General features: G+C 46.2%; 1 protein-coding gene across 9 annotated transcripts in view; it reads right to left on the bottom strand.

Annotated features, from left to right (window-relative positions):
• Positions 1-5,811: 5,811 nt before the first annotated feature.
• The window catches only part of ZNF143 (zinc finger protein 143), a 72,838-nt gene continuing 64,616 nt past the window's right edge, over positions 5,812-14,033 (bottom strand). For 7 of the 9 annotated variants that reach the window (XM_055143900.1, XM_055143898.1, XM_055143897.1 and 4 more), the window contains 3 exons: positions 10,072-10,233; positions 8,302-8,448; positions 5,812-6,888 (listed from right to left, as the gene is read on the bottom strand). In XM_055143900.1, the coding sequence (XP_054999875.1) occupies positions 6,805-6,888; positions 8,302-8,448; positions 10,072-10,233 (393 nt within the window). In that variant the 3' untranslated portion in view covers positions 5,812-6,804. The remainder of the gene's footprint in view (positions 6,889-8,301; positions 8,449-10,071; positions 10,234-14,033) is intronic. The other 2 variants (XM_055143905.1, XM_055143906.1) reach the window with 1 other exon arrangement.

The following is a 14,033-nucleotide window of genomic DNA, read 5'->3' as shown; positions in this document are numbered from 1 at the left end:
AGGCAAACAGCCTACCCACTGTACTATAGCTGCAGCTCCCTATTTATTTATTTTTAAAGAGGGGAGGCTGAAGTCATAGTATAGTGGCTAGGATGCTTGTCATGCACGCAGCTGACCCACATTCAATTTTTTGCACCACAAATGGCCCCTGAGCCCCCACCAGGAGTGATTCCTAAGTGCAGAGCCAGGAGTAAGCCCTGAGTACAGCAAATTGTGGCCCCGAAACAAAAAACAAAATGTTTTTGTTTTGTTTGAATTTTCGATGGTTTGAATTTCCCTTTGTGGGTGCTGTTGAGGGGTTGCATGCTTGGTTGCGGGGCTCCTGAAGAGTTGCGTGTATGATGGGATTACCCCTGAAGGTTGATGTGGGCAGTGCCTGGGATCCAGCTGTGGGTGAGGTAGGTCCTCCCCACGTGCCCTGCAGCAACAGCCTGGGCCCCCAATTCACTTTAAAATGGCAATTAAGGAGCAAGAGAGAAATGGACAATCACGAAGCTGCTGAAACTTTGTGGGTATTTCAGAACTGAACCGATGGGACTGGAGAGACAGAACAGCAGGCAGGGCGCTGGCCTTGCATGCGGACTCGGGTCAGATCTCTGGCTTCATCCCTAGCACAGAGCCAGAGGTAAGAGCCAAGCACGCCGGGTGTGGCTCAAAAACCAAACAAAATCAATATCAAAAAGAAAGGAGCTATGAGGCCGGGAGATAGCACTGCTGTGCGTCCAACACAGGTTCAATTCCTGGCACTTCTAGGTCCCCCACCCCAAGACCGGGTGCAGCCTTGGGGGTACCCCTCCCCTCCAATCCCTGCCAACACCACTGGTGTGACCCTGGAGGGCCCCACCACCACCGGAGTGGCCCAGGATTCCTGGCACTGTGGGGCTTGGGCAGCATTGCATTCTTGGGTCCTTGCACTAATCAAATGCTCAATTGCTAATTCATCACTGGGGGCGTCCCTGGAGGAGCCCGAACACCAAAAAAAAAAAAAAAAAAAGGGAACAAAAAGGAAAGAGAAAAAAGTTTAAGAGGAACTCAGTGGGCCCAGGACCAGGTATTTGAGCACCTCATCCAAGCATGCACAGGGAAGGGAAGGGAGGGTGGGGGGAAGGAGTAGGGGAAGGGGAAAGGTAGGGGAAAGGGAAGGGAAAGGGGTAGGTGGGAGCTATAGAAAAAGATTCTAGGGGCTGGAGAGATCGTATTGTGGCTGAGGCACTTGTACTGCATGTGACTGAACTGGTTTTGATTTTCTTCCTTCCTTCCTTCCTTCCTTCCTTCCTTCCTTCCTTCCTTCCTTCCTTCCTTCCTTCCTTCCTTCCTTCCTTCCTTCCTTCCTTCCTTCCTTCCTTCCTTCCTTCGTGAGGGTGGGGGTTATAACCCACAGAGCGCAGGGATTATTCCTGGCTGTGGGCTCTAGTGACCCCTGGTGGTGCCTGGGGAACCATATATAGTGCCAGGGAATCAAACCCAGGTCAGCTGCAGTCAGGCAAATGCCTTATCCCCTGTGCCCCTCCAGGCCCTCTTGTAGCACTGTAGCACTGTCATCCAGTTGTTCATCGATTTGCTCGAGCGGGCACCAGTAACATCTCCATTGTGAGACTTGTTGTTACTGTTTTTGGCATATCGAATACGCCAGGCTGTGCCGTGTGGGCGGGATACTCTTGGTAGCTTGCCGGGCTCTCCGAGAGGGATGGAGGAATCGAACCCAGGTCGGCCGCGTGCAAGGCAAACGCTCCTACTCGCTGTGCTATCGCTCCAGTCTCCTCTTGTAATTCTGAGAGAAACGGTGCAGAATTGCTTGGAGGGCAGTGTGCAGATGTGTGTGCAACCCAGAGGGGAGGGGTGTCTCACATCCCTGTCTGAGGCTGATTAGTGAAGGTGCTTAAGCCGGATATCCTTTGGGTACCTCCCATCCCTTCCAGGCACACCCTGTGGAGCTCAGCGCAAACTAAGGAGAAACTTGTGATTTATAGCAGAGCAGGTATCTCATTTTCCTTTGAATGCAGAAAAGAGCCGCAAAAGCTTTTCCTGAGTGTTTTTTAAAAATGTGAACTCTCAATGGAGTTAACCTGAGTTTTGAGTGTGCTGAGAGCAAGACTTTCTGCCCAGGGCAGGAACCATAGTACAGCCCGTAGGGCGCTTGCCTGACACGGGGCTGACCTATGTTGGACCCCTGGTGCCACACATGGTCCCCTGGGCCCCCGCCAAGAGTGATCCCTGAGCACAGAGCCAGAACCAGAAGTAAGTCCTGAGCATTGCGGGTATGGTCCCCAAACCCAAAACCAAGACTTCTGTGCTTCCGTGGGGGCTGCTCATGCCAGGGATAGGTGCCCTGTCACTCCGCTCCACCTCCAGGAGTTCTGGGGGTCAGGGTGCTCCTGGTTACCCTAAAGGAACCCAGAATCTCAAAGCAGCAGATGATACAGTTCCCCCCACCCCCAACCCCAACGCATGTCAGGCCTCTTGTGTTGTGACAGCAAAAAGAGAAGGGCGGATTGGAAGCGCCCTTTGACTCAGCAGAGCGCTGGAGTAGGAGAAGGGGGCTGGCCAAGTACAGAGAGGAGGGCGCTGCCCTGGCACACTGCTGCCCTGGGATTTGATCCTGGGCACCCTACACATCCCCTGAGGCTGTCGGGAGTAATTTCTGAATGTAGAGCGGAGAGAAACCCCTGAGCACCACCGTGTGTTGCCCCCAAACCAAAATACTACTACTACTACTACTACTACTACTACTACTACTACTACTACTAAGAAAGAACTCACCTAGACCCACAGGAAAGAACGATCTGGTTCCTCTGATGTGCAGCACCTGGTTCAAAAAGTTGCAGGAGGCGTGGAGGGCAGTGGGTTTCCACTAGGGATTGTGAAGATGGAGGATGAGGGAGGTACAAGGATGTGAGCATAATTTACACCCGAGCACATTGGCACCTGTGCCGCACACCAGCTGGGTCCTTAAAAATGGTTAAAATGGAGACTGGGATGTGACTCAACATAGTCTGTGTGAGACCCTGAGCTTGATCACTGCACCAAAAAGAACAGAAATAAGGCTAAAATGATAAACTTGGGGATTGGAGAGATAGGACAGAAGTACGGTGCATGCCTTGCTCAGCGGTGGACCTTGGTTTGATCCTTGGCTCTGCTCAGTCTCCTAAACATCATGGGGTGCAGTCTGTAGAAATCAGAGGCCAGAAAATCCCTGGCATTGCAGACAAAATGGCCTGCTCAGGCCCAAGCACTGACCACTGGTCACCTGTTTGACCGAGAATTACCAGAAGAGATCCCAGAGCCCTGAGAACGTCTTGGGAAGCCCTCCCAACACAAAAGAATTTTTTGTATTTTTCTCTTTTGGTCTACACCTGGTGATACTCAGGGATCACTCCTGGCGGGCCCCCCAAACATTGTTTCCTGTACACACATTGCCATCTCTGACTCTAAATTCTTATAAGGTCTAGACTCTAAGGAGAACAGAGTAATAGTACAGCGGGTAGGGCGCTTGCCTTGCATGCAGCTGACCCTGGCACCCCATATGTCTTCAGAGCCCGTCAGAAGTAATTCCTGAGTGCAGAACCATGAGTAACCCCTGAGCACCACTGGGTGCCTCCCCCCGCCCAAAACAAAACATCTGTAGGAAAATTATTTTCTTGGTGGGGGGGCACACCCAGTGGTGTTCAGGGGCTACTCCTGGCAGTGCTCAAGGGAGCTTGAGGTGCTGGGAATGAAACCCAGGCCTCCTACCTCTTCCCAGCTCTCTCCAGCCCTGGAAAGGGACCTTTTCTTTGTAGCAGCTCCAAGTGGTGTCTGGGAGGGGTGCCTGGGTTGGCCAGTTTGCTTTGAGCATTGCAGGGGCACACAGTTAGCTTTGCCTGACAGCACACTTGTTTCAAGTGACTTCTGGGCCTTTTTCTCTTGTGCCACACTTGCCAATGCTCAGGGGCTGGTGATTGGGGGTTTGGTGGGGGTCACCCTAGGTGATCGGGGGGCTGGGTCTAGGCCTCTGGCATGCACAGCAGCCCTCTGAGCTGTCTCCCCGGCCTCTGGAGGGCTTCTTCCCACACTCTGCACTGCAGAGGCTCTCAGTCAGCTTTGCTAGAACTGCTGGCACCAGCTGCAGTGAGGCATGCTGCCTCCTTGGGACAGCAAGCAGTAGCACCCCTTTGCCCTCTCTGTTGGCAATAGGAAGGCATTTTCTTCGAAGTTGATTTTGTGCCCACTCACACATTCCAGCTCAGTCCTTTTACTCACTCTGGCAGGAAAAGACTGAGGGCAAAGGAAGAAACACCATGAGCTCAGAACAAAGGGGGCCAGGGACACTGAGAGCTCATGTTTGTATCCTGGGATGCACAGGAGGTCTCCCTGGTCCAGTGGATGATGGTCAGCTGGAGACTGGAGCACCAAGATCCTCTTTCTAAAATCCCGCCATGCCCGCCCCTTCCTGAGGCCTCTGATGAAAGTGTATAATGTCTCGGGGCTGGAGAGATAGCACAGCGGGTAGGGCGTTTGCCTTGCACGCGGCCGACCCGGGTTCAAATCCCAGCATCCCATATGGTCCCCTGAGCACCGCCAGGGGTAATTCCTGAGTGCAGAGCCAGGAGTAACCCCTGTGCATTGCCAGGTGTGACCCAAAAAGCAAAAAAAAAAAAAAATAAATAAAAAAAAGTGTATAATGTCTCTACCAAGAAGATCGGGCGTGTGACTAGGACCTTTCCCAGCACTCTCTAGAAGGGCTTTGAAGGGAAAGTAACCCACTCCTGCCCAAGCCTAAACAATTTTCCAATTTTTTTTTTCTTTTTTTTTTTTGCTTTTTTTGGGTCACACCTGGCGATGCACAAGGGTCACTCCTGGCTCTGCACTCAGGAATTACCCCTGGCGGTGCTCAGGGGACCATATGGGATGCTGGGAATCGAACCCGGGTCGGCCGCGTGCAAGGCAAACGCCCTACCCGCTGTACTATCACTCCAGCCCCCCCAATTTTTTTTTTCTAAAAAAAAAATTTTTTTTTGGTTTCCCATTTTGAATGACTATTATGATCCTTTTTTTAGCAAGATTTCAAAAAATCTGATCAAAAATCGGATTTAGGGGTTAGAGAGATCACAGAGCTGGTAGGGCTGGGCATTTGCCTTGCACACAGGTGAGCCAGGTTTCACCCCTGGCACCCAAGCTCAGCAAGGAGTGAGTCCTGAGCACAGAGCCAGGAGTGAGTCCTGAGTACCACTGGATGTGTCCCCACACCCCCCAAAAAGACCAGGCTTATATTAAAGCAGTACATTGTATTTTCCTTTTTACTGTAAATCCTGAAATGATGGAAGTCACCTTCAGCTCACTGGCAACAAAGTATGGTGAATGACAGGGATTGAGGAATTGGTGTAGGACAAAACAAGCACATGTGTGCACACGAGAGCGCGCGCGCGCACACACACACACACACACACACACACACACACACACACACACACACATTTTACCCCCTTTGGTGGATCTTATGTTGAATTTCTGATAGTGAAGTGTTTGAGTGCTCAGGCCATTCGAGAACCTGAAATAGTCAAAGCTCACCTACTTAATCTTTGCCATAAGTCATCATTCAAGGAGGCGACTGTGGTGTAGTGAAAACACACTGGCTTGGGGAGTCAGAAAGTCTAGAATCCTCATCCTGCCTCTTCACAACCAAAGTGGGCAAGACACTTAATCACTTAATCTCCCTGGACTCTGTTTCTTCAGGTAGGAATGGAGACAGTAAATCCCAACTATCTCACAGAATGTGAAAATAGGAAAACACATGGAAAGTATTTACTCTACTTGATGTACAATATACTCAAATAGAATTGTGTCATTATTTATTACATTTGTGGTATTTTATGAAACATTTTCTTCAACCCCCATACCAATTTAATAAAACAAATATAAAGGTAACATTTAAAAAATTGCTGTATTCAAAAGTAACAATAAATTTTAAGGTAAATAAGCTTTAAAACAAAAGTACATGAGCAAAAATAAATAATTTACACCAACCCACTAACCTAATTTTCAGAATAAAGTCATTTCCAATTACAGCACTGTTATCCTGGGCTGTGGTCAAACTTTGATAATCCATTATTTTAAAAAAACCAACAGTAACAAAACACTGAACACTAAAATCTTAACAAAACCAAAGCACTGAATTTAACGTTTTAATTTTAAATAACCAAACTTTGTAATTTTATACATAATCCAATGTAATGCTAATATAATTAGCATGTCAGCTGAAGAGCTGGTATATAACAGGAATGGAAAACTATAATGAATAGTCTTCAAACCATAAAATACAAATAAAAATGGACAAGTATACAGTAGAACAAAAACTGCAGACACTCTACTAACAGGGAGATATTTGAAGGCTTCATATCCTTTATTATCCATGATGGCTTTTGGAATTATGATTGTTTGATGTATATAACCTTTAAAATTTTAGATATAGCCTTTAGTTTATTTCACAGTAGGTTAAAAATCCACCATCAGAGTCCATAAGACATCACTGATCTTTCACACGGACTCCAGGAGTTTGCAATCTGATAAGAGAGTAACAGGAAAATTGACTGTATTGCCCTAATTTCATACTTCCCTGTACACAATGTATCATCTTGGAAAGCTATTCCAAGAGTTAGATACACGAAAGTGTCAAGAATAAAATGTTCTCCACTCTTGCATAAAAATGTGTACAGTGTTTTAGGAATGGAAAACTTCTAATTGTCCTGGGCCCAGACTCCACGGGGCCTGGCGGCCTGAAGATTGAGTGGCTCCGTTTGTTTGTCATAAACTCCACTGTTGCGAGGATTAGTCATCCAGCCCTGGTGTTTCTCCTTGTTGGATCCTTGATGCTATTCTGATGGCTTCTTCCAGGGATGGCTGTTCTCCAAGCTAAAATAGGAACATGGATAAACCCACAGTTCAGAAAATACCAAAGAAGAATGGGAGACTAACACTCAAGAGTAGTAGAGATAAGGACCAGGAGGTCTGCCCCACAGCTTGGAAACTGGCCTCACATGCTAGGGGAAAAGGCAACTGAGACAGAGAAGGGAACACAAAGTAGAGGATGTTGGGAGAACCCATTTGGGTTGAAAGATGTGTGCCAAAAATAGACTATAGACGGAACATGATGGCCACTCAATACCTCTATTGCAAACTACAACACCCAAAAGGAGAGAAAACAAAAGGAAATGCCCTGCCGCAGAGGCAGGATGGGGTGGTGGGGGATGGGGGAGTGGTGGGAGGGATACTGGGAACACTGGTGGAGGAGAATGGGCACTGGTGGAGGGATGGGTAAACTATCACTGTATGACTGAAATGCAAAAACTAAAGTTCATAAGATTGTAACTGTACCTCACGATGGTTCACTAATAAAAAATTTTAAAAAAGGAAAAAAAATACCAGAGTTGGGGGCTGGAATGATACCACAGCGGGCAGGGCATTTGCCTTGCATGCGGTTCAATTCTCAGTATCCCACATAGTCCCCTGAGCACTGCCAGGAGTGATTCCTGAGTACAAAGCCAGGAGTAACACCTGAGCATCACCAGGTGTGACCCAAAAAGCAAAAAAAAAAAAAAAAAAAACCCAAACAAAAAAACACAACCAAAAAACAAAACCAAAAAAAACAACCTAAAACCATGAAAAGGTAGCTGGTGCCTCTCCTTCCTTCTCTTTTCCTTTCTCCTCCCCTTCCTTCCTTCCTTCCTTCCTTCCTTGGTGGTGGAGATAGTGGAGTAGTGGAGTGCTGGGCTCAAACCCATGGCCTCACTTTTTCTGCTTTTTTCTATTGAGGGTTGGGAGGGGTGGTGGCGGCACACCCAGCTGTGCTCAGGGCTCATTCTTGCTCTGCACTCAGGGGTCACTCCTGATGGGCTTGGCTTGGGGGACCATATGGGGTACCAGGGATCAAACCTCGGTCAGTCACGTGCAAGGCAAATGCCTTACCTGCTGCACTATCTCTCTAGTCCCCACAGCCTCATTTTCTTCTTTTCTATGTTTCTGGGCCACAACTGATGATGCTTAGGGCTTACTCATGATTCTGTGCTCAGGGATCACTCCTGGTGGGGCTTGTGGACCATGTGTGGTGCTAGGGACCTAAACCAATCCGTCAGTGTGCAAGGCAAGTGCCTTATCTGCTTTACTATCTCTCCAGCCTTACCTTATTTTTCTTGCTATAGAATCCTTAAAATAACCAACGATAGTAGTAAAACAGGTTATACTGTGCCCTACCTCCTGGAAGGCCTGTGCATAAAGTACAGGGTATAAGGCTGACTGCTTGGAGCAGCACTGAGGTGACTTACTCACCTGAACTGCAATCTGGGTGCCATTGGATGTTGCCACTAGTGTCAGAGGTCTGGTTTCTGTGGTCACTAAGTGATGGCTGTGCTGCTGGTGTCCAATTTCTGAGGAGGCAGTATGGAATGCTGCCAAGTCCTGAGCCACAATCGCAACCTGAAGTGACAGAGAAAATACACAGGGGAAGAATTAAAACAAAAAAAGATTTTAATAGGCTATAATTCATGTAATGCAAAAGAGTCTTCTAGCTTAAAAGGCAAAACTGCCTGTTGACCACAGACATGAGCCCTTATCTACTGCCTTTTCTGGACTCCTTTTTTATTCGAGGGTGTGAGTGTACAGAAGCTCAACGAAATAGAAATATTATCTAGATGTAACACACACACACACACACACACACACACTTATGTTCATAGCAGCATTATTTTTAACAGCCAAGATCTAGGAACAATTCTAGTATCCACAACAGAGAAATGAATAAAGAAACTGTGATCTATAAAGGGTTGGAGAGATAGTATAGGGGTTAAGTCACTTGTTTTGCAAGTGACCAATCAACCTCAATAATCTTCACCCCCCAGAACTCCCAAGAACCATCAGTTCAACCATCAACCCTGGAGCTCAGAACCCCTGAGAACTACCAGATGTGGCTCAAGACCTTCCTCGCCCCAACAATAAAAGAGAAATCGTGTTATATACATAACAATGAAATATTACTCAGCTATGAGAAGTATGAGAAAAGATAAAATCCTGAGGTTTGTCGCAACCTCGATGGAACTGAAAGTCAGGCTAAGCGAAAGCAAAGTGAGTCAGAAAGAAAAGGACAAATACCAGATAATCTTGTGCGTATGTGGCAAAATGTAAAGAAATCAAGCAGAAACAGACAGTCCTAAATGGAAGCAAACCCTGAGACCCCTGAGGCGCTAACAGCTGAGGGTGCTAAGGTTGGGGGCAGGAGGAAAGACCTTGGGCCCACAGGAGATGAATCCTGGCACTCTGGTAGTGAACTAGATGTAGCACAAGTATGAAACAGAAATATTTGTACTTCCATGAAAAAAAAATCACTAAAAAAGTAGAAATAACAAAAGGACAGAGGCGGAGGGTCTTCGGCACTGTCCTTTAGTGTATCATAAATTTTCATACCAAAGCATAAGCAGTATTGTCACCATGTTACTTCAACTACAATAAAATAAACAGATGAAGTTTTAAAAAGTGCAGGACAATCTAGTTATGATCAATTAGAAGTGTGTTTGGGGGTGTTGGGCAGCAGAGATAGTACAGCGGGTAAGGAGCTTGCTGCGCACACGGCCGACCCAGGTGCCCTACCCGTTGCTGTACTATCACTCTGGCACCAGTGAACAATTAATATATACTTTGGCTAAGTACTTAATATGTATTACCCTATTTAATCGTTATGTCAACCTTAAGAGGGTAGATGCAACAATCTTATTTTCAAAGATGAGGAAAAACTGAGACAAGGACAGTTATACAGTTAGGAGTAGTAAAACAGGGGCTGGAGCTATAGCACAGAGGGTAGGGCATTTGCCTTGCATGCGGCCGACCTGGGTTCAATTCCCAGCATCCCAGATGATCTCCCAAGCACTGCCAGGAGTAACCCCTGTGCCTCACCGGGTGTGACCCAAAAAGAAAAAGAAAAAAAAAGTAGTAAAACAGAGATACAATCCTAAATTTCTAAGTTTAATGACTGTATTACACTGTAATCTAGTAATGGTTTTGATACTGAAACATCTATTGATTGGAATAAAGGGAAAAAGCAGTTACCTGCTGTCCTTCTGTACCCTCGGCTGTAACCATGGCAACAGAGTGTGTTCCTGCTGAGGAGATGACAGCATCGTGAGTGGGGACTGTGATGGGTGTGCCATCCTGTGTTACCATTGTGATCGTACTGCCAATGGCTTGCATGTCAGCTTGAGATATGTTGACCTGCAATACAATGCATTTCACAAATCAACATTTCCTATTTAGTTAGTGATTATTTTGTGATCAGGAGTCTGAGCACTGTGGTGCCGAGGGTCAAAGTTGTGTCTGAATGCAAGTTAAGTACCTCTGTACTAGCTCCCCAGACACTGAAAGTCTTTTGGTATGTATGTGTGAAGTAAGGAAACTGAAAAGGGGAGAGAGAAAAAGGTATCATGTTCAAGAAATAACACAGACGTCTCCAAAGGTGAATAGAAGCCCTGTGAATTAGAAGAACTAAAAAGAAAGAAATTCCAGGGTCCAGAGAGGTAGCTCCACAGGCTGACTGCACATTTTGCAGGCAAGAGGTCAAGGTCTGAGGGGCCGGAGCAATAGCACAGCGGGTAGGGCGTTTGCCTTGCTCGCGGCCGACCCGGGTTCGATCCCCGGCATCCCATATGGTCCCCCAGGCACTGCCAGGAGTAATTCTTGAGTGCAAAGCCAGGAGTAACCCTGAGCATCGCTGGGTGTGACCCAAAAAGCAAAAAAAAAAAAAAAGAGGTCAAGGTTTGAACCCTGGCACCAAATGTTCCCTGAGTCCTGCCAAGTGAAGAACCCCTGCCCCAACAACAACAACAACAAAAGAAATGAATTACATACTTCAAGCTGGGATATGAACTATAGCAGTGGAATGTGCCTTTTGGCACATTTTTTGAGAAGCAGGCCTAAATTCATTGCAGCATTTATTTATAACATCCAAGATCTGAGAACAATCCAAATTCCTAATAAAATACAAGGGGATAAAGAAATTGCCCGCATGTGCACACACACACAAAATATTACTCAGCTATAAGACGGAATCTTGCTTCTTGCATAAACAGATGAAACTAGAGGGTGTGCATTAATCAAGTATGTCAGGAAGAAAAGGACAACTATTAAATTATATCACTCATGGGGCGGCGCCAGCCCAAAACTCCAAGTGGTCCCGGCCGCCGGAAGTCACGCCCTCGACCCACCCTCGGCGCCATCTTGCCACAATCAACAGAGAAGAGGCCAGGCATTCTGGTGAGCAACGTGGCCCGGAAAATGCTCCGGACCCGAATTGGGGCCAACAACACCGGGGAGCCGGAAGGAGGAGGTGCAGCCAGCACACCTTCTCCAGATGGAGCACTGGAGACACTGAGCAGCAACTAACACGGCTCTGGGATTTGCGACTGGGACACATCCGAGCCGCACAGCCGCTAATGCAGCCGCCTTTTCTAGAACCTGAAAACATACAATCTTTTAATGGAAAACTAATTATCAAATGCTTCCTTAATAGGGTTATCTTGTTTGGGGGTATAACTCCCACAACAATAGTGAGTTTTGTGTTGAAATATGGAACGTAATCAAGGTGAAAAGAAAATTAAGTGAAATCCATCAGTTATACAGTTGGGGTGGGGGGCGGGGGGTATACCGGAGATTTTGGTGGTGGAATATGGGCACTGGTGAAGGGATGGTGTTTGAATACGGTATAACTGAGACATAAACTCTGTAACTTTCCACATGGTGATAAAATTAAAAAAATAAATAAATTTAAAAAAATTATATCACTCATATTTTATATGCAGAGAAATAAATCTAGGCAATGAATAGTACTCAGTGAAAACAAGTGTTTGGACTACAACAATAAAATTGAGGCTATGAAGTCTGAGAGAGCAGGGGTTAAAGGGCCTGGGGAAAGGAAGGAATGGACCAGATTTGATATAAGGGCAGTGGGAGAATTTTTTTGGCACTTGATGGTGGTGGAGATGTACTAATGTTGTATACCAAAACCATAAACATTAACACTCTTGCAGCCATGTTACCTCAATAAAAATAAAATATAGGGGGGAAACAAGTAGGCCTAAACCTTGTATAAGTCTCTCTGTAAAAGCAAGTAACATTTTACAGCAGGATAAACAGTCTCAGAAAGAAATGATCAGGTAAAAAAAATACTTAAAAAAAATTTTTTTTGGGGGGGACACCCTGTAATACTCAGGGCTTACTCCTAGCTTGGCTCAGAACCCTATATGCAATGTCAGGGATGGAACCTGGATTGGCTGTGTGCGAGGTAAGTACTTTACCTGCTGTAAGTGTGTAGCACACCCACACTGAGTACTTTTTAAAATGCATCTCCTCCAGGTTCGATTCCCAGCATCCCATACGGTCCCTTGAGCAATGCCAGGGATGGTTCCTGAGTGCAAAGCCAGGAGTGACCCCTGTGCATCGCCGGGTGTGACCAAGAAAAAAAAAAAAGCATTTCCTCCTCTCAATCTCTACAGGCACTTAGACCGTTATTTTTCTCACACATCTGACTTTCTGCAATAACACAACTTTCTGATTTTTGGCTCTTTGGGTCACACCTGGCGATGCACAGGGGTTACTCCTGGCTTTGCACTCAGGAACTACTCTTGGCAGTGCTTGGGGGACCATATAGGATGCTGGGAATTGAACCCAGGTCAGCTGTGTGCAAGGCAAACACCCTACCCGCTGTGCTACTGCTCTGGCCCCCCACAACAACTTTCTATGTATGCATAACCATCGGGTACCCTAATATTTTTTAAACAAAGTTCCTTATGTTTTCTGCTTAACTCCCCTGCCGCTCCCACATCCCTTCAGTTCATCTTCTGTACGGGTATTTGCGACCTTGCACGATCTGTCATTTAACAGCTTCTCTATATTCATAGATTACCTTCCACTACCTGCACACCAGCATCTGGACTAAAGCCACAACTAATCATTTATACCCAGAGAGTGTTATATCTTCACTTACTGCATAGAAAACTCATAAAATTACTTTAAGATCTGAGCACACAAAAAATAAAAATAGAAAACTTCAAGACCAACTGAATGGAATTCTCTGCAAGGGCCTCCAAGAGTCCCTCAAAAAGAATAATTTGGTCCTTTATCCAGGTTGCCATCGCACTTACATAGCACATATAGGAAAAAAAATTTTTTTGGTGGGGGTGTTTTGGTCATACTCAGCTGTCCTCGAGGCCTACTCCCTCCCGTGGGAGTAGGGGTGAGGCAAGACGGGGGTTCAGAGGACCATCTGCAAGTGCCTTATCTACTGTGCAATCTTTCTGGCTCCTGTTCATAATCTTTTTTTGAGGGGCCACACTGGCAGTGCTCAGAATTTAAGGACTAGAATCTATGCTCAGGAATTGTTCCTAGTGGTACTAGGGAAAAACCTAGACACACACGTATGCTCTCAGCCTGCTGAGCTATTTCTCTGGCGCCACATACCAGTCATCATAAGAAACTGTTCATTTCAGCAATGTTGTCTTCTTACTAGACTCTGGTACCTTCTTTCTTGTACTCCCTATGCAAGCTTCCAAGATGTCTGGTATTATGCTAATGCTCAATAAAAGTTGCTTTAAATTGACCAAAGGAAAAGAAATACAATTTCTGAAAGAAATGGAAGGTCACATGTAGAAAAAAATAAAACTGGTATGGGGGAAAACACTTGTTTTGGAAAATACAGAAAGGGATAAGACTCATGCTATATGGTAAGAAGAGAAGTCAGCGGTCAACTCAGCAACAGAATATCTCACAATGGAACAGACTTTTTTTTCCTGGTAAGTTTATTATGCTTTTGGGGGTTTAGGGTGTGTTCAGGCCACAATGGACAGAGGTTGCTTTGGGGTGCTCAGGGAACCATGAACTAATAGGGATCAAGCCGGGGTCAGCCTCATGCAAACCAAGCAAGCATCCATCTTCACTCCTGTATTACCTCTCTCACCCATAACAGACTCTCCTAAGAGAAGCTGCCTCCTAAGTTTTGGGGCTGCTATAAAGGAAGTTTC

The sequence above is a fragment of the Sorex araneus genome, chromosome 6 (genome assembly GCF_027595985.1).
Source record: "Sorex araneus isolate mSorAra2 chromosome 6, mSorAra2.pri, whole genome shotgun sequence".
In the NCBI taxonomy this organism is placed as follows: domain Eukaryota; kingdom Metazoa; phylum Chordata; class Mammalia; order Eulipotyphla; family Soricidae; genus Sorex; species Sorex araneus.
Note: the sequence above shows the minus strand (reverse complement) of the source record. Positions and strands in the feature narration are given on the sequence as shown.